General features: G+C 38.2%; 1 protein-coding gene across 7 annotated transcripts in view; it reads left to right on the plus strand.

The window, feature by feature from the left end:
• Positions 1 to 20,604, plus strand: part of RGS7 (regulator of G protein signaling 7) — a 486,265-nt gene that overhangs the window by 345,867 nt on the left and 119,794 nt on the right. For 6 of the 7 annotated variants that reach the window (XM_027564728.1, XM_027564730.1, XM_027564734.1 and 3 more), the window contains one exon: positions 16,189 to 16,239. The exons of the other annotated variant lie outside the window; for it this stretch is intronic. In XM_027564728.1, the coding sequence (XP_027420529.1) occupies positions 16,189 to 16,239 (51 nt within the window). The remainder of the gene's footprint in view (positions 1 to 16,188; positions 16,240 to 20,604) is intronic. 7 annotated transcript variants of the gene reach the window in all.

A 20,604-nucleotide genomic window follows, 5' to 3' on the forward strand; every position in this document is an offset into this window, starting at 1 on the left:
AAAGGTGATGAAAAGAGTATGAGTGAAAAGCCGAAATAGGAAGAGTAGACAAGGATTCATTTGCCCATTAGGTATCACCTCCATTTCCACTGGTTTGCAGTTATAACATGATTTTATTCAAGAAAATGAAGCAGAAAACCAGTAACCAATAACCATACTCTGACCATTGTGGACTTATAATACAAATTCTGACTTAAAAAGGATCAAGTTGAGTTAATAAGTCTATGAACTGATTTTTTATTGAAATATGAGAGCTTGCCGTGTCTAGCCTGTATCACAACTTACTAGCCGGTATTATAATAAGTTGTGAAATGAGAAAGTGAACTATAATAAAACAGGAGATATGTTGAAGAGCACTTATTTTTCCATGATTCTAATACAAAATTTTATTTTAAAAATTAGGATAATTATGTTACTTATTTTTATAACTATTTCATAGGGTGGATAAAGTACTTTAATTCAGTTCAGTTCACTTCAGTTCACTTGCTCAGTCATGTCCGACTCTTTGCAACACAATGGACTATAGCATGCCAGGCCTCCCTGTCCATCACCAACTCCTGGAGCTTGCTGAAACTCATGTCCATCGAGTCGGTGATGCCATACAACCATCTCATCCTCTGTCATCACCTTCTCCTCCCTTGTTCAATCTTTCCCAGCATCAGGGTCTTTTCCAATGAGTTAGTTCTTTGCATCAGGTCGCCAAAGTATTGGAGTTTCAGCTTCAGCATCAGTCTTTCCATTGAATATTCAGGACTGATTTCCTTTAAGATTGGCTGATTTGATCTCCTTGCTGTCCAAGGAACTCTCAAGAGTCTTCTCCAACACCACAGTTCAAAAGCATCAATTCTTCAGCACTCAGCTTTCTTTATAGTCTGCATAAATTTAGATGAACACTACTGAACTGATAATAAAGAATGTTGTAGAGTAAACTATGGAGAGCTAAGGTTTGACAGTTTTCAGTTTTCTATTTTTTTCTTCAAAAGAATGCTTTGGTGAGAATGGTAAAATTAAAAGTATCTGTATTCTAGGAAATTTGCATTCATAATATAACCATTAAAAAAACAGATGTTGAAGTGTTTACTTTCAGGAAAATGGATTACATATATTTCTACTTATTCTTCCTGGTAAGTACAACTAAAAACCCTAGTCACAGGAAAAAATGTAACATTCTGAAAGGTAGATAGAACAAATTAGGCTATGAGGACTCAGGAACCTAGGAATGACATAGTTATGAGTTCCCTGGATTATATGTTTGCTTCACACATCTCAGACTTGAAGTGGAAAAGGTCAACAACCCAGAAATGTTAATGGGTATAGGCAAAAAAGGGGCTTCCTAGGTGACCATAGTGGTAAAGAATCGGTCTGCCAGTGCAGGAGTTGTCAGATGAGGGTTTGATCCCTGGATCAGGAAGATCCCTTGGAGGAGGAAAGGCCAACCCACTTCAGTATTCTTGCCTGGAGAATCCCATGGACAGAGGAGCCTGTCCATAGGATCTCAAAAAGTCCGACGTGACTGAAGCAATGTAGCATGCACGCACGCATAGACAAAAAACAAAAGAGTAAAACACCAATTAGGTCCATGCATTCAAGCCAAAGGATTAGGAAAAGGACAACCTAGTGAGTAGGTAGGTAGCTTTTATATAATAATTACTTCATTCCAGTGAAACACCACAGGAAAAGCTATAGCCCCAATCTCAACCATACTAACAAAGGCCAGGTAGAGAGCCTAGATTTCCATCCATGGGCGGGTATAATGAAGTAATCTCATACTGACACTGGTGTGGTGTTAGAGAAGGCCAAGCAGGGAACCAGGAATTTCATCCCCACTGGCCAGTAAAGCGGTCCCTTCCTCCAGCCCTGCTGTCAATGGATAACCACACCCACCTGGTAGTTTAAAGGCACCCTGCATCGCCCCACCACAGTGGTATCAGAGGAAGCCTAGCGGAAGGTCAGGACTTTGACCATCAGTCAGTGGCAACCAGGCTACCCCTCTGCGGTGTCATATTTCTACCTTCACCTGACAGTAACGAAAAAACAACCCCTTCTCCCTAGCAGAAGCAGTGTCAGAGAAAGTCAGCTGAAGGTTTAAATAAAATCCAGAGTCTCATAATATAAAAAGGTTCAGATTATTAAGAAAAGCACTTTCTACATCTACAGGCAGGAATATCTCAAGCTTAATGAAAAACCATCAATAATGCCAACACTGAGATGACAGAGATGTTAGATTATCTTACAAAGATTTTGAAGCAGCTCTGATAAAACTTTTTCAATGAATAGTAGTGAACATTTTTGAGAAAAAAAAAAAAAAAACTGGAATTGCTCAGAAAACAAACAGAAATTCTTAGCAAAGAAATATGAAATATAAAGAAACACCAAGCAGAAATTTTAAAACTGAAAAATACAATAACAAATTAAAAACCTCAGTGGATGTGCTTGACTGAAGACTGGATGAAACAGAGGAAAGAATCAGTAAAATAGAAGATAGAGCAATAGAAATTCCCTAAGCTGAACAGCAGAGAGACAATAGACTGACAAAAATGAGCACAGCCCCTGACACTTGTGAAACTATAACAAAAGATCTAACATTTGTGTCATCGGAGTCCTGAAAGAAAAGGAGAAACAAGGTGAGAATTTAAGAAAGCTCTCAAAGAAATAATGGCTAAAAAATTCCCAAATATAGGATAAGACATAAATCTAGTCTAAAATAGGGTACATAAAAATCATCGAAATCTATGTTAAGACGTATCATAATTAAATTTCAGACAACAGAAGAGATTTTTGAAAGCTGTCACAGAATAATGATACTTTAATGGAAAAATAATTCAAATGAGAACAGATATCTCATCAGGAAACAGAAAGAAATGGCATGACATTTTCAAATACTGTAAGAAAAGAATTGTCAACCCAGAATCCTTTGCCCAGTGATCATTTCCTTGAGGAATAAAGTGAAGATAAAACATTCTCAGATAAATGAAAACTAAGAGAATTTGTCACCAGCTGACCTAGTTTAACAGAATCACTATAGGAAATTTTCTAAACTAAAAGGAAGCAATAAAGGAAGGAAGCTTGAAACAACGGAAAAAAAAAAAAAAAAAAAACATGGTAAGCAAATATGTTGTTGCTGTTGTTTAGTTGCTGCCATGGCTGACTCTTTGAGACCCCCATAGGCTGTAGCCCTCCAGGCTCCTCTGTCCATTGGATTTCCCAGGCAAGAATACTGGAATGGGCTGTCATTTCCTTCTCCAGAAGATCTTCCTGACCCAGGAATCAAACCAGCATCTCCTGCATTGGCAGGCAGACTCTACCGCTGAGCCAACAGAGAAGCCTAAGTAAATAAGTAGGTAAATGCAATAGGTTTTTCTTCTACTCTTTGGTTTTCTAAATAATTTCATTGCTGAAGAAAAAAATATAGCAAAGTCTGATATGCTTCTAAAAGTATATAGAATAAATACTTAAGAAATATTACAAACTAGAGATTAAAGGGACATAAAGGAATATAAGGTTTCTATCCTTTACTAAAACTGGTGAAATGATAGCACCACCAGAAGTTGTGATGTTACATATATGTACTGTAATTTGGGCATCAACCATGAAATGCTATACAAAATGATACCCTCAAAACAACTTAGATAAATCAAAATGAAATTCCTAAGAAATGTTAATACAACCCATAGGATGGCAGAAAAAAAGAACATAGAGATAAGAAAATAATGTAGATAAACCAGAAAATGATAAATAAATAGCATATATTAACATATCAGTAGTTAAATTAAATTTGATAACACCAATTAAAAGACAAAAATTGGCACAGTGGACAAAAAATCATAACCCAACTAAATACTCCCTACCAGAAAGTAACATTAAACATATTTTAATCAATGGAAAGTAGGAGTAGCTCTGTTAATTTCACATTAAGCATTACAAGGAAACATTCGTTATGTTCATTACAAGGAAACATATCAAAGATCAAGAAAGGTAGTGAATAGAGAGTTTAGTTCTTTTAAGAAGATGTAACAAACTTGAATGTGTTTATACCTAAAAAGGGAGAATCACAATACACAAACCCAAAATGGACAGAACTGAAAAAAGAAATAGATGACTACTTTATTACAGCTGGAGATTTTGACACACTTCTAATTGATAGGTCAAGCAGCATTTCCCACACTTACTCTCGCCATCCCAAACAAGAAACACAGTGGTGTTTTTCAGAACACGATTTGGAAAAAACTTTTCTGGTTGATCAGTAATTATCTTGAGCTGTGGGACAGGGTGAGAAACAATTCTTAAGATCGTCTTGATTTCCTTTTATCCCCTCATTATAGTCATTTATACTGCCTTCTTGTTTTTGCGGGCTATCTTTAAAGCTTAGGCCTTGAAAAGACACATACATAATCCTTGCTTTGTGTCTAAAGAGATCTTTTTATGCCTTATGGAAGTTACACAGCAAAGTTTAAAAATCTAGATAAATTCCCAAGGTCTTGATTAAATATCTGCTTAAAAAACAACCAGGGACCTCTACACCCCATAACTCCAACTTACTTTCACTGTGCTTTACTAGAAGATAAAGAAATGTATTTTTATTCTATCTTCAGTGTTGGAGAAGGCAATGGCAACCCACTCCAGTACTCTTGCCTGGAAAATCCCATGGACGAAGGAGCCTGGTGGGCTGCAGTCCATGGGGTCGCTAAGAGTCCGACACGACTGAGCGACTTCACTTTCACTTTTCACTTTCCTGCATTGGAGAAGGAAATGGCAACCCACTCCAGTGTTCTTGCCTGGAGAATCCCAGGGATGGGGGAGCCTCGTGGGCTGACGTCTATGGGGTCGCACAGGGTCGGACACGACTGAAGTGACTTAGCAGCATCTTCAGTGTACACTGTTAGTACTTGGTATGAATATTTGGGCTTTTGTCTCTTTAATTTGCAGGTTCTGGTTATGTTTAGAAAGACCAGTATTTTCTGTGATTCTACTTTTGTTCAAGGGCCATAGAAATCTGAGTAAGAACCTGAAAAGAAAATGTAATCAACCACATAATTTGTTTTTGCCATCTCATCTACAAATGCATTTAAATATCCTTTTTTCTACCTTTTTAAAGTGTTGTAGACCAAGGCTTAAAATGTGTTTCCGATTTAGCAAAAGCAAAAATTTAGCAAATGTACTGTTTTGATTAGTAGTCTCCCAATGGTCTCTGGATGTCAGGGACGTTATTAGGTCTGGAAGATTGGGAGATGTGCTATTATAACTTCAATCCTGTTTAAAACTGTGACCAGAAGTAATTTTAATTCTATAAAAACTGGATAATCTTTTCTAAATGAAGCTGATATATAAAAAACCAGACATAGGGGCGCCGCGAGGCGGGGAAGATGGCGGCGCGGCCCGCCCCGGGCCAGCCGCGAGGGGCAGCGGTGCTGTGCGCTCTCTCGGCTGGGCCGGGGAGGCTAGAGCCGCGCCTGGGCCCGTGCGGCTCGGCTTCCTCCCCGCCCGCAGCCGCCACCACACCTGACCCACCCCTCGCCACCACGCCCCGCCCCGCGCGCCCGCCCCTCCCTGGGCCCGGCCCTCCCCCGCCTCGTGCTCACCCGGGTTGGCCTTCGCGCCGCAGAGCTCAGGTGGAGCAGCTGCGACCGCGCTCCAAGGGCGCGCGTGAAGGGGCCACCTGGGGGCCGAGCGGGCGCCGTCCCGGTCTGGCCCCTGAACCGACGAGAACTGGAACTCAACACCAAGTGGGTGGTGGAGATGGAAGGGAATCAAAAGGTCCTGCACCCTCCTTCTTCTAACACCAAACAAGAGAAAGAAAACCTCCCAAGGTATTTGAATTTGATTATTGCTTTTGGTCCATGGATGAATCTAACACTACAAAATATGCTGGTCAAGAAGTAGTTTTCAAGTGCCTTGGGGAAGGAATTCTTGAGAAAGCCTTTCAGGGGTATAATACTTGCATTTTTGCATATGGACAGACAGGCTCAGGAAAATCCTTCTCCATGATGGGCAATCCTCAGCAGCGAGGCCTCGTCCCAAGGCTCTGCTTTATTTCAAAGGATCTCTCTGGAGCAGAATGAGTCACAGACCTTTAAAGTGGAAGTATCCTATATGGAAATTTATAATGAGAAAGTCCAGGATCTTTTAGACCCCAAAGGGAGTAGACAGTCTCATAAAGTTCGAGAGCATAAAGTTTTGGGACCATATGTAGATGATTTATCCCAACTGGCTGTATCATAAGAGACTACTATCAGCAATTATATGCCAATAAAATGGACAACTTGGAAGAAATGGACAAATTCTTAGAAAACTACAACTTTCCAAAATTGAACCAGGAAGAAATAGAAAATCTTAACAGACCCATCACAACTATGGAAATTGAAACTGTAATCAGAAATCTTCCAGCAAACAAAAGCCCAGGTCCAGACGGCTTCACAGCTGAATTCTACCAAAAATTTAGAGAAGAGCTAACACCTATCCTACTCAAACTCTTCCAGAAAATTGCAGAGGAAGGTAAACTTCCAAACTCATTCTATGAGGCCACCATCACCCTAATACCAAAACCTGATAAAGATGCCACAGAAAAAGAAAACTACAGGCCGATATCACTGAACATAGATGCAAAAATCCTTATCAAAATTCTAGCAATCAGAATCCAACAACACATTTAAAAGTTCTTACATAATGACCAAGTGGGCTTCATCCCAGGGATGCAAAGATTCTTCAATATCAGCAAATCAATCAATATAATACACCACATTAAAACAAATTGAAAAATAAAAGCCATATGATTATCTCAATAGATGCTGAGAAAGCCTTTGACAAAATTCAACGTCATTTATGATAAATACTCTCCAGAAAGCAGGAATAGAAGGAACATACCTCAACATAATAAAAACTATATATGACAAACCCACAGCAAACATTATCCTCAATGGTGAAAAATTGAAAGCGTTTCCCCTAAAGTCAGGAACAAGACAAAGGGGCCCACTCTCACCACTACTATTCAACATAGTTTTGGAAGTTTTGGCCACAGCAATCAGAGCAGAAAAATAAATAAAAGGAATCCAAATTGGAAAAGAAGCAAAACTCAGTTTGCAGATGACATGATCCTCTACATAGAAAACCCTAAAGACTCCACCAGAAAATTACTAGAGCTAATCAATGAATATAGTAAAGTTGCAGGATGTAAAATCAACACACAGAAATCCCTTGCATTCCTATACACTAGTAATGAGAAAATAGAAAGAGAAGGAAACAATTCCATTCACCATTGCAACAAAAAGAATAAAATACTTAAGAATATATCTACCTAAAGAAACAAAAGACCTATATATCAGTTCAGATCAGTCACTCAGTTGTGTCTGACTCTTTGCGACCCCGTGAATCACAGCATTCCAGGCCTCCCTGTCCATCACCAACTCCCAGAGTTCACTCAATCCCATGTCCATCAAGTCAGTGATGCCATCCAGCCATCTCATCCTCTGTCGTCCCCTTCTCCTCGTGCCCCCAGTCCCTCCCAGCATCAGGGTCTTTTCCAATGAGTTAACTCTTTGCGTGAGGTGGCGAAAATATTGGAGTTTCAGCTTCAGCATCAGTCCCTCCAATGAACACCCAGGACTGATCTCCTTTAGAATGGACTGGTTGGACCTATATATGCTGCTACTGCTGCTGCTAAGTCGCTGCAGTCGTGTCCGACTCTGTGCGACCCCATAGATGGCAGCCCACCAGGTTTCCCCGTCCCTAGGATTCTCGAGGCAAGAACACTGGAGTAGGTTGCCATTTCCTTCTCCAATGCAGGAAAGTGAAAAGTGAAAATGAAGTTGCTCAGTCGTGTCTGACTCTAGCGACCCCATGGACTGCAGCCTACCAGGCTCCTCCGTCCATGGGATTTTCCAGGCAAGAGTACTGGAGTGGGGTGCCATTGCCTTCTCCTGGACCTATATGTAGAAAACTATAAAACACCAGGACACTAATAACTATAGTTATTTATAGTTTTTTATAAAAACTATAAAAAGAGGACACTAATAGATGGAGAAATATACTGTGTTCATGGATCAGAAGAATGAATATAGTGAAAATGAGTATACTACCCAAAGCAATCTATAGATTCAATGCAATTCCTATCAAGCTACCAACAGTATTTTTCACAGAGCTAGAACAAATAATTTCACAATTTGTATGGAAATACCAAAAACCTTGAATAGCCAAAGCAATCTTGAGAAAGAAGAATGGAATTGGAGGAATCAACCTTCCTGACTTCAGGCTCTACTACAAAGCCAATGTCATCAAGACAGTATGGCACTGGCACTGGCACAAAGACAGAAATATAGATCAATGGAACAAAATAGAAAGCCCATAGATAAACCCACACACCTATGGACACCTTATCATTGACAAAGAAGGCAAGAATATACAATGGAGAAAAGACAATCTCTTTAACAAGTGGTGCTAGGAAAACTGGTCAACCACTTGTAAAACAATGAAACTAGAACACTTCCTAACACCATACACAAAAATAAACTCAAAATGGATTGAAGATCTAAAGGTAAGACCAGAAACTATAAAACTCCTAGAGGAGAATATAGGCAAAACACTGTCAGACATAAATCACAGCAGGATCCTCTATGACCCACCTCCCAGAATATTGGAAATAAAAGCAAAAATAAACAAATGGGACCTAATTAAAATTAAAATCTTCTGCACAATAAAGGAAACTATAAACAAGGTGAAAAGACAGCCTTCAGAATGGGAGAAAATAATAGCAAATGAAGCAACTGACAAAGAATTAATCTCAAAAATATATAAGCAACTCCTGCAGCTCAATTCCAGGAAAAGAAACGACCCAATCAAAAAATGGGCCAAAGAACTAAACAGACATTTCTCCAAAGAAGACATACAGATGGCTAATAAACACATGAAAAGATGCTCAACATCACTCATTATCAGAGAAGTGCAAATCAAAACCACAATGAGGTACCATTTCATGCCAGTCAGAATGGTGGCTATCCAAAAGTCTACAAGCAATAAATGCTGGAGAGGGTGTGGAGAAAAGGGAACCCTCTTACACTGTTGGTGGGAATGTAAACTAGTACAGCCACTATGGAGAACAGTGTGGAGATTCCTTAAAAAACTGGAAATAGAACTGCCATACGACCCAGCAATCCCACTGCTGGGCATACACACTGAGGAAACCAGAAGGGAAAGAGACATGTGTACCCCAATGTTCATCGCAGCACTGTTTATAATAGCCAGGACCTGGAAGCAACCTAGATGTCCATCAGCAGATGAATGGATAAGAAAGCTGTGGTACATATACACAATAGAGTATTACTCAGCCATTAAAAAAATACATTTGAATCAGTTCTAATGAGGTGGATGAAGCTGGAGCCTATTATACAGAGTGAAGTAAGCCAGAAAGAAAAATACCAATACAGTATACTAACACATATATATGGAATTTAGAAAGATGGCAATGATAACCCTGTATGCAAGACAGCAAAAGAGACACAGATATATAGAACAGTCTTATGGACTCTGTGGGAGAGGGCGAGGGTGGGATGATTAGGGAGAATGGCATTGAAACATGTATAATATCATATGTGAAAAGAATTGCCAGTCCAGGTTCAATGCATAATACAGGATGCTCGGGGCTGGTGCACTGGGATGACCCAGAGGATGGTATGAGGAGGGAGGTGGGAGGGGGGGTTCAGGATGGGGAACATGTGTACACCCATGGCGTATTCATGTTGATGTATGGCAAAACCAATACAATATTGTAAAGTAATTAGCCTCCTATTAAAATAAATAAATTTATATTAAAAAAAAAACGAGACATAACAACACTTAACTGGATGTTATTCACGTTAGAAAATAATTTCCTTAAAAATATAATAGCCAAGACATGGAAGCAACCTAGATGTCCATCAGCAGATGAATGGATAAGAAAGCTGTGGTACATATACACAATGGAGTATTACTCAGCCATTAAAAAGAATACATTTGAATCAGTTCTAATGAGGTGGATCAAACTGGAGCCTATTATACAGAGTGAAGTAAGCCAGAAGGAAAAACATAAATACAGTATACTAACGCATATATATGGAATTTAGAAAGATGGTAACAATAACCCCGTGTACGAGACAGCAAAAGAGACACTGATGTATAGAACAGTCTTATGGACTCTGTGGGAGAGGGAGAGGGTGGGAAGATTTGGGAGAATGGCAATGAAACATGTAAAATATCATGTAGGAAACGAGTTGCCAGTCCAGGTTCGATGCATGATGCTGGATGCTTGGGGCTGGTGCACTGGGATGGCCCAGAGGGATGGTATGGGGAGGGAGGAGGGAGGAGGGTTCGGGATGGGGAACACATGTATACCTGTGGTGGATTCATTTTGATATTTGGCAAAACTAATACAATTATGTAAAGTTTAAAAATAAAATAAAATTAGAGAGAAAAAAAAAAGAAAGAAAAAAAAAATAAAATAAATTAAAAAAAAAATATATATATACACATTCATATACAAACACCCCAGTGAATTTCTTTGCATATATACCATGAAGTTCTTTTGCATAACTCTTTTATTACACATAAAGAGTGGGTTTATTCACACACAGAGAGATGTATTCATACTCTGCCCTTCAGGAATATAATAATTTCATAGAACAGAACACATTTATATTTATAACAAAGCAGAATAACATGCTCATTTCACTCACAAATTGACATGCTTTTGAGTTCTACCTCCTTCCTCTTCTCTTTTTTTCTGATGGAAATATAAACACTAAAGAATTAAAGGAAGCTATGGTTTAACCTGTTGTTTTGTCTGCCAAGTACTCAAATTTCTGGACACTCTTTTGTATATGCCTCCAACCAGTTTACCAATGTTTGTGATCTCACTTTTCTTGCCACAGTTGATTGATGCAGGAATGAGTTCCTTCCCCAAACTTAGACCACCACCATCCCCCGCTCCCCCCCCCCCCCCCCGGCCACCATGAGAAATTAGGAGTTGTGCCTACAAAATTTTAGTCTCAAACTTCTTGATGCCTTTAATGAAGGAGATGTAAACCCAGAAACTATGAGCCCTCATGATCCACCTTGTAGGAGAGAAACAACAGAGGCTGTTTTTTTGAGAGAAGTATATCCAGAGAGGAACCATGAGGAACTCTCATATCATCAGAGTCCTGTTTCCATTTTTCCTTGTAGCCTTATGTATCCTTTTGTATCCAAATGTATCCTTTTCCTTTGGCCCAAAGTTGTTGTTGTTTAGTTGCTAAGTCATATCTGACTGTTTGCGGCCCTGTGGATGGTAGCCCATCAGGCTCCTCTGTCCATGGGATTTCCCAGGCAAGAATACTGAAGTGGGTTGCCATATTGTACTGCAGGGGATCTCCCCGATCCAGGGATCAAACTTGTGTTTCCTGCATTGGCAAGTGGATTCTTTACCCCTGCGCTACCTGGAAAGCCCTGTTTTTTCAGTTCAGTTCAGTTCAGTCGCTCAGTCATGTCCGACTCTTTGAGACCCCGTGAACCGCAGCATGCCAGGCCTCCCTGTCCATCACTAACTCCCGTAGTCCACCAAAACCCATGTCCATTGAGTCAGTGATGCCATCCAACCATCTCGTCCTCTGTTGTCCCCTTCTCCTCCTGCCTTTCAATCTTCCCCAGCATCAGGGTCTTTTCCAGTGAATCAATTCTTTGCATCAGATGGCCAAAGTATTGGAGTTTCAGCTTCAGCATCAGTCCTTCCAATGAGTATTCAGGACTGATATCCTTTAGGATTGACTAGTTTGATCTCCTTGCTGTCTTTGGTTGCTTACAAGTCCTCATATATCATATTTATAAAAATTGAACAATATTTTTCTTTTGATGAACTTCATTTTCAGGTTCGGGTGGGGATAGTTATAGTTGTCACTTGTGAGGGGATTTGCTGTAATCTGGAGAGGCTATATGGCCTGAGTGGAAATACAGTAGCCTCAGCATAGAATCTAGTCCTGGTCTTGTCACTCAGCATTGGAGCAGTCTTGAGGAAGCCCCTTTACTACTCAAGTCTGTAGCATGGATGAGGAGATAGTATTTATGTCTAAATGTCTTTGATTCTTTCTTTAATTATGGAGGGTGTTCTGAAGTGATTGCCTTGGAAAGGGAAGATTATCACTATGAAGAGAAATTATGGTAGCTGAAAACTATATGCCAGTCAAATATCTTTGTATGACCACTGCCTTTGTTTTATAAATTCCCTTAGAGTAGGATATGAGGGGAGAAATCTTGCTGTTTGTTCATTCATCCTTTTAACACTTGCTCATCACCTTTTATATGTCAGCCACTGGTCTGGGTGTTTTAGATCCAGGGATGAGTAACACACACCCTGACCTCCAAGGAACTCAACAAGCAAGGAAAAGAGAGACAAAAATTAACAGAGGTCGATAAAACCATTGACAAGTGTAATGAATGATGAGGATATTAATAGGTTTTAAAGGAGAAACAGATTACCTGGTAAGGTGGAGGTGAGGGTGAGAAGAGTAGGCTTCCTGACGTAGGTAATATATGAACTGAAGTTGATGAAGTCATCTGGGATTAACTGAAGGAAAAAGAGACAATAGCATAAGCAGTCATGGAAGTAAAAACAATATGGCATGTGGAGAACTATGAGCAGTGTGTGAGGATCACTTGCTTGTTTTGCTTGTTTTCACTTCAAATCATAGATTATAGGATTATCAGATCAGATCAGATCAGATCAGTAGCTCAGTCCTGTCCAACTCTTTGTGACCCCATGAATCACAGCACGCCAGGCCTCCCTGTCCATCACCAACTCCCGGAGTTCACCCAGACCCATGTCCATCGAGTCAGTGATGCCATCCAGCCATCTCATCCTCTGTTATCCCCTTCTCCTCCTGCCCCCAATCCCTCCCAGCATCAGAGTCTTTTCCAATGAGTCAACTCTTCGCATGAGGTGGCCAAAGTACTGGAGTTTCAGCTTTAGCATCATTCCTTCCAAAGAAATCCCAGGGCTGATCGCCTTTAGAATGGACTGGTTGAATCTCCTTGCAGTCCAAGGGACTCTCAAGAGTCTTCTCCAACACCACAGTTCAAAAGCATCAATTCTTTGGCGCTCAGCCTTCTTCACAGTCCAACTCTCACATCCATACGTGACCACAGGAAAAACCATAGCCTTGACTAGACGAACCTTTGTTGGCAAAATAATGTCTCTGCTTTTGAATATGCTATCTAGGTTGGTCATAACTTTCCTTCCAAGGAGTAAGTGTCTTTTAATTTCATGGCTGCAGTCACCATCTGTAGTGATTTTGGAGCCCAGAAAAATAAAGTCTGACACTGTTTCCACTGTTTCCCCATCTATTTCCCATGAAGTGGTGGGTATATACAATAATATAATTTACACTGCTTATGTTAAGTAGAGAGAACACATAATTTTGTAACCCTAAAAGTGATAGATGCTCTAAGATTTCAAGACAAAAGCACAGATCAAGGCTCAACTTTCCAGAAGCTGCAGTGACAGGGACGACTTTTATCTCTTAGGGTATAAGATACTGTTACATCTCTATTAATTTCACATTGTAGCTAATTGATAGCTCTAATGCAATTTAAAATAAAAACAAAACAAAACAAAACATCCTACTTGTTACTCTGATGTCCTCAGTATAAAGATAAATGAAACGCTGAAGTATTCTGCATATATACATTTGTGCATGAAAATTTTAGCAGATCTGCCCACTTATTTATTAATGTATGACAACCCACTCCAGTATTCTTGCCTGGCAAATCCCATGGACAGAGGAGCCTGGTAGGGTGCAGTCCATAGGGTCGCTAGGAGTCGAACACGACTGAACGACTTCTCTTTCACTTTTCACTTTCATGCATTGGAGAAGGAAATGGCAACCCACTCCAGTGTTCTTGCCTGGAGAATCCCAGGGACGAGGGAGCCTGGTGGACTGCCATCGATGGGGTCGCACAGAGTCGGACAAGACTGAAACGACTTAGCAGCAGCAGCAGCCCACTTATTTGTTAATGTTAAAGATAAAGCTTAGAAATTGCTACAAAGGTGCTATTCCTCCCTCTACCCCTCCTGACTATAAAGCCATTGAATCAGTTGTTAATGTGACTATGATAACACATTTCTCTTTCAATCTCTTGGTTCCATAAGATGCTGGAATTTTTTTCTTTCCTTTCTCTGTCTCTAATTGTCTCAACTGGGAGTTAAGGTCTTGCTAACATAGGTGCCTAATAAATGAATATGATGAACATGATATGAATATGATACATTTAACAATAAAATAATAATTCATAATGTGTTAACTTAAAGCCATAAATATATTGGGTGATCACACAACAATAAAACCACTATGATTATACTGACAAGCAATCAAACTGGCTTTTTTATGCTGAACTGAGACTACCTCTGTGACAGAAATAACCAAAAACCAGGCCAGTAAAATAAGTTTCTTGTTTCTTGTATTAAATGCAATTTCAAAAAGTAGGCTTCTTTGCATTTCTTTCTGTTCAGGAAAGTAGGGTGGAGGAAGAGAGAAGAAAACCTTAAAAAAAAAAAAAAAAACTTTTTCTTAAGATATTTTAAAATCATCTTTCACAATAAGAAAAAAATATAGTCCTGGAACCAATATTTGGCTCTCTTCAAAAGAATAGACATTTTCCAATGGTTGCTTGTATATTTTCCCTAAATAGATGCTCAACTGTGAAAAATAAGCAGGGTGCCTGGAGATAGCTAATAACATTTAGGTACTTGAAATTCTACATTGGTCAAGTAGCACTACATACATATTTGAAAAGCTGAGTTTCTGCTTTTTTCAAAAGGGAAGACAACTCCTCAAGATAACTTAGGGTGTTAGTGGCAAGTTAGGCACAACACTTTGCAATATCCATGCTCTTGTGAATGGTTTCCTGTCCTTCATTTCCTCAGAGCTTTCTTTAGGATCTAGATGAATCCATCATCTCAAATGCATTTAAATCATTGGCAGTTTTAAAGGAACAGCTATGAAATAGCACAAATTCGATTCAATATTTGCAAAACACGTGCTTATTAAAGGCTATTTTGGGTGTAAATGTTTTCATAAATTTTAGGAAATTTCATAAACATTGTCAAGTTTGATAATCAAGTTTATTTTAAAATTAATTTGGACCCATTCGGTTTTAAGCAACTGGAATCATTTGCCCGCTGTTAATGTCATTTACCAGATCTCAGGTGGGTAGGCTACAACCCTACCAAGTCTCCAAGAGAGGTAGAAATGGAATCTTGATTTTCACAGAATTTCATCCATGCAGCGCTGAGGCAGTTTACTGAGTGTTTACATTACATATTTTTTGTTGTTGTTATTTTATGTAGAAATGAATTACACTGAAAACCAAGTTAAACAGAAATGAACCTCTTAGGTAAATCTCCTCTTCTGGAATCTCCCATTTCCTACCATTCTGTTCATCCATAATGCTTCTGGACTGGAAAACTTGAGTCCTCATAGTTCCCCCACTGGCCAACTCCAACCCTAATTAGTCACAAGTCTGATTTTGTTCTAATTCTCTTGTACACTGAACTAGCTCAGGGCCTTTCAATCTTGGATCACAACTGGCAGAAATGTTGACTACTCTACTTTTCTTTTGACTGGCTTAAGGCTCTCCATGCACACTGCCAAAGGTGAGGATCAAGGGAAGGTCTACTGTGTAAATCAATCTTGAGTGTCTTGAAATAGTAGAAAGACCTTTCAGTCAAAGAGAATAGTACTATAAAGGCTTGAAACACAAAGGAGTTTCAAAAACTGACAGCACATTTGGGTTGACTTGAGAGTAGATATAGGGATGGATGGAGCAAACCAGAAATTAGACAACTATCATATTATAAAGTATTGGCTTTGCCATACTAAGAATTGTGCTTAAAACATAATAGATACTCAGCAATCATTCATAAAGTGAATAAATAAATGAATCACTTTATCCAATACTAGTATATTAAATCTTTCTGTTTAAACATTTCATATTTAATAACGACTAGTTTGCACTTGACTCATTGAATGAAGACAATGTATTCACACTATTTTCAACACATCGTGTATGGCTGATCCTTAATCTGTTATAATAATTAGAAACATTCCTTCTCTTATGAGTGCTGTTAAATGTTCTTGAACTTAACATATATAGATATTCACATATATTTGTGTTTTTCTTTTTTTCTTATTCTAGGGTCAGATATCGTTCAATGGTTAATAAAGAACTTAACCATAGAAGATCCAGGTAAATAAATCATTTTCCCATAGAATTATTTTCTTTGTGGTTTTAAGAAATATGTTTCCTCAGGGCTAACATGACAAACAAACTTGGCAAGCAAATCTGAAAAATTATAATTATATTTAACTATATTTTTCACATATATACAGATTTTATGCTGATCAATGTATATTTAACTAAAAACTATAGTATATTTAACCGTATTTAATTCAGTTTACTATAATTTTTTTCAATATGTAATATCCTATTTTATAATATTTAACTCAAGTGATTGGTGACTGTTAGAATGGATGAGCATTATACATGTCCAAAATAATTATACATATAATTTATAGAAAGTGATTATGAAATAATGAGATTTCTCTTATGAAAACACACAGAACTAAATCTCGTTAATTTTCCCTTAACTATGTTTTTTTGTGTGAGGTTTGAAAACAATTTTATTTTTAATTCCAACTTCTTTTTATCATGCCTATATTTTGTTTTTAATGGTCTTATTGCAGTCATGGACTCATTCATTGTGGTAGACATTTAGTGTATTCTGCAACACAAAACCAATATGCAGAGTTTGAAAACAGTTTCTAGGAGCACACTTTTTCATTGCCTAGAAAGTGAAAGTGAAGTCACTCAGTAGTGTCTGACCCTCAGCGACCCTACGGACTGCAGCCTACCAGGCTCCTCCGTCTATGGGATTTTCCAAGCAAGAGTACTGGAGTGGGGTGCCATTGCCTTCCTAATTATGAGGAATTTAATGAATTTTAAAAAGCGTCATGTAAGAAGAGCCTTCATGTGTCGCAAATTTTTCACATCCTTGAAATTAAAATGAGATGTATTTTGTTTAGAGAAAATACATTGAACTTACTAAGGCCCCGTGGTGTTTTTCTGTTTTACTGCCGGTTGCATGAGAATAATTCAGCTGTTCTCCTACCATTCTGAAGTATGGTATTCTTTGAGTTCTCTAAGGTCCTTTCTGCATGGGCACACCATTTATTCCTTACAGTATAAGCCTTCTGGTTTTTCAGGTCTCTATTGGGAAACAAGAAACAGGTAATCTGTGCTCTTAGATAAAAGTAGTAACCTTTTGTTTGTTTTTTCCCCCATTGTTTGAAATAGTATTCTATCATATCGATTAACTTTTGCTGTGTAACAAACTACCCTAAAACTTAGTGGCTTAGAATAAACAGCTCTGTGGATTGGCTGGTCACGTCTTCTGGCCAGTTTCCTTGGTTGATTCCTGCTGGACTTTCTTATGGACTGTAGCCAGCTGGTGGGTGGATGATCTAGGATTTCTGACATATTTGGTACTCAGTAGGCTGTCAGCCAGGTGCATCTCATTCTCTCATCCTCCAGCCTGCTTGCAGTGGCTTTTTACCAGGGTGTTTTCAGGGTTCCAAGGGCAACACAGGCTTCTGCTTGTGTCGCATTTTCTCTTGTTTCATTTGCCAAGGCAAGCACCGTGGCTAGGAACAGAGCCAGTGTAGGAAGGTACTATCCAAAAACATGGATGCAGAAGGGTGCAAGCCAACTGGGACACTTACTAAAAAACCTTCCACATTTATATTCCTTCTGCCTTTCAGATCTGCCCTCCTATGATATGTCCTACTAGCTTTTGGTTTGGAGTTGCAAAATCCACCCTCCAGCACTTGTTCATCTTTTCTTAGTAAATATGCTTTGTATCCAATATCAGATCATACTAATTGAATGAATTTATCAAAAGATAAAGCTTCAGTGAATTTTCCATCCTTCACGAAATAATTGACAAACCATCAATAACTCCTTGATATCACCCTGCTCATCTGTGATCCTTGCTGCCTCTCACTGGAAGGGTCACTGTTACCAAACTCTTGAAATGATACTGATTAAGGTGAGTAATACCTCAGACTAATGAGTAGTGAAGATTTGACATGAGTCTCACTATGACCTCTGGAAATCAAAGATCATTAAACGTGTATATGTTCCCTAAGTGGCACCCTAACCACTCTACTTTTCTCTTATCAGCCCATGCTTCTTGAGAACCCAGTATTCCTTGAGAGGCATCCTGGAATTGAAGATGGGTCATGGGCTCTGCTGACATGCTTGAGCTTGAATCTCTATATATACTTACTCTCTATGGGGCATTGGGCAAGTTACTTAATTTCTGTTTTTACTTTTTTTCTTCTTTTCAGTAAGATGATTTTAGTACAGTGTTTTGTGAAGCTCAAATGAGTTAACATGCACGTGTGCCAAAATCCTAATTTTACTTTTAAATAGGCCAGATTCTTTTAAAACCCTGAACATTTGCAGGCACATTTAACTAAATTGAATTCTCTAAAAATGTATGCAATTTTTATATTAGCCTTAAAAAACACAACCTGTTGCATGAAACCTTTTATTTATCATTCAGCTCCCATTGGCTTTCCTTTACCATGAATATTTTCCAAGCATATTTACATTTGTTAGCTTAATTTTATTATCTTTTATATTTTATTTTACATGTTGGTCTTATTGCTTCAGTCAAATCTCAGTAACATAATGGCAGAGAACATACATCCTGTCCAGTCATTGACTGAAGTGCCAAGATTAATCAGTTCTCAGTTATCACTTGATTTTTTTTTAACTTATGGAATCCATGGAAGTGATACCAAATTTATGATAACTACTGATTTAGTTTGTGATCTCCTAAGTGGATGAGGAGAATTGAGGAGGAAGAAATTTCAAATAAACTTTTCTTCATCTAAACCAAACCCAAAGTAAAAGAAATGGTTTAAAATGCACACAGAAGAATAAGATTAAGGATAAATGTAGATTTATCCAGGATAAAAACTTAATTTTGAACAGTTGCAATTTTTTTCTTTAGAAGTATCATCTATGTAAAAAAAAAAAACTGAAAATTGAGATTTGTACAAAATTGAGATTCACCTGGATGTTTTATCAAAATTGAATCAATCTATTGTGTTCAGCATTATAGAGTCTGTCATCTGCCCCTAAGTCCTGCCACAGGTCCTCTAGAGAGAGTGTTCTAAATTCTATTCTGTTACATATGGCCTTTGTATTCCATGGATTTGGTTAACTTGCCAGTGAGAACAGTGTGTTTCAGATTTGAGAAAGTATAGAATATCTCTGTTTTTAGTTTTTAAAACAATTTTAAAACATAGATTTTAAATAGATCATTTCATCTGAATACCACAAAAATATCATGAAGTAGCCATACAGACATAGTTATTTTACAATTGGAGAATCAACTGAGAAGAAACTATGAATGCCCCAAATCTGACAAAAACCCATTTAAATGCATTGAAACTTTTCCCAAATCTCTATCCTGTGTGTATGCTCCTTTTTGCACAATTATTTCCAAACTAGATCCTGCTTTTCCTTAAATGATTGGCAGCCATGGTAGCTGCATAGATCTACCTGATAAGATGTTTCAGTATCTTTTGGAATAAAGTACTTGATTTTCTGGGATTTGTTGTTATATTTACCTATTACATACTGAGTATACCTTTTGTCAGAGCTATTTCCTATATATCTCAATTCATATGTAATATAGGCAGAATAGAAGGAGATCTTTTCCCTATACTCTTGTTTCAAACAATAGTCTTACTTGGATAGTGGAAAGTAGAAGCATTTAAAACACTCTGAACCTATAAAAATACATATTTTATTGTCCAGTTGACAAGTTATCATGTCAATATGAAATAAATTAAAGTGACCGCTTTATTAATTATTGTTTCCATGCTAAAGAACCATTATAAGAAAATATTCTGTGTTTCTAAGGCATAATTTTAAATTCTGATGATAATATTCAAGAAATCATAGACTGGAGCCATCACATACACACCTCTAACAAGCCTGATTAGTTTAACATTGTTCAGAGTGATAGATATTACCCAAGCATACATCTTACAAATTTGCATTTTCTGTTACAAGTAATGCTTAAAGAAAACACTAATAAATTCCTCATATTATTTGAGTACCTACTCCCAACCCATGTCCCTTCTCCTGCCTCTGTCTGTGGAATTCTCCAGGCAAGAATACTGGAGTGGGTAGCCATTCCCTTCCCCAGGGGATCTTCCTGACCTAGGAATCAAACCAAGGTCTCCTGCAGGCAGATTCTTTACCATCTGAGCCACCAGGGAAGCCCAGTTATGTACACAGGGAATACTATATGTTGTTCTAATTATTTTCATGTGAGATGAGCAAGAACCATAGTTTCCATTATGCATTCATTTTAGTGTCTTATCAGCTTTTCTTTTTTTCATGTACTCCATTGGAACCCCAGGTTTTAAAATACTTAAATATTTAAAATACAAATATGGCATTAATATCTTTATATTGAATATAATAAGGAACCTCTCTTTTGGTGGGCTTTGCCCCCTTGGGAATGCTTTAGCA

Source organism: Bos indicus x Bos taurus, chromosome 16, assembly GCF_003369695.1.
Source record: "Bos indicus x Bos taurus breed Angus x Brahman F1 hybrid chromosome 16, Bos_hybrid_MaternalHap_v2.0, whole genome shotgun sequence".
NCBI lineage: Eukaryota > Metazoa > Chordata > Mammalia > Artiodactyla > Bovidae > Bos > Bos indicus x Bos taurus.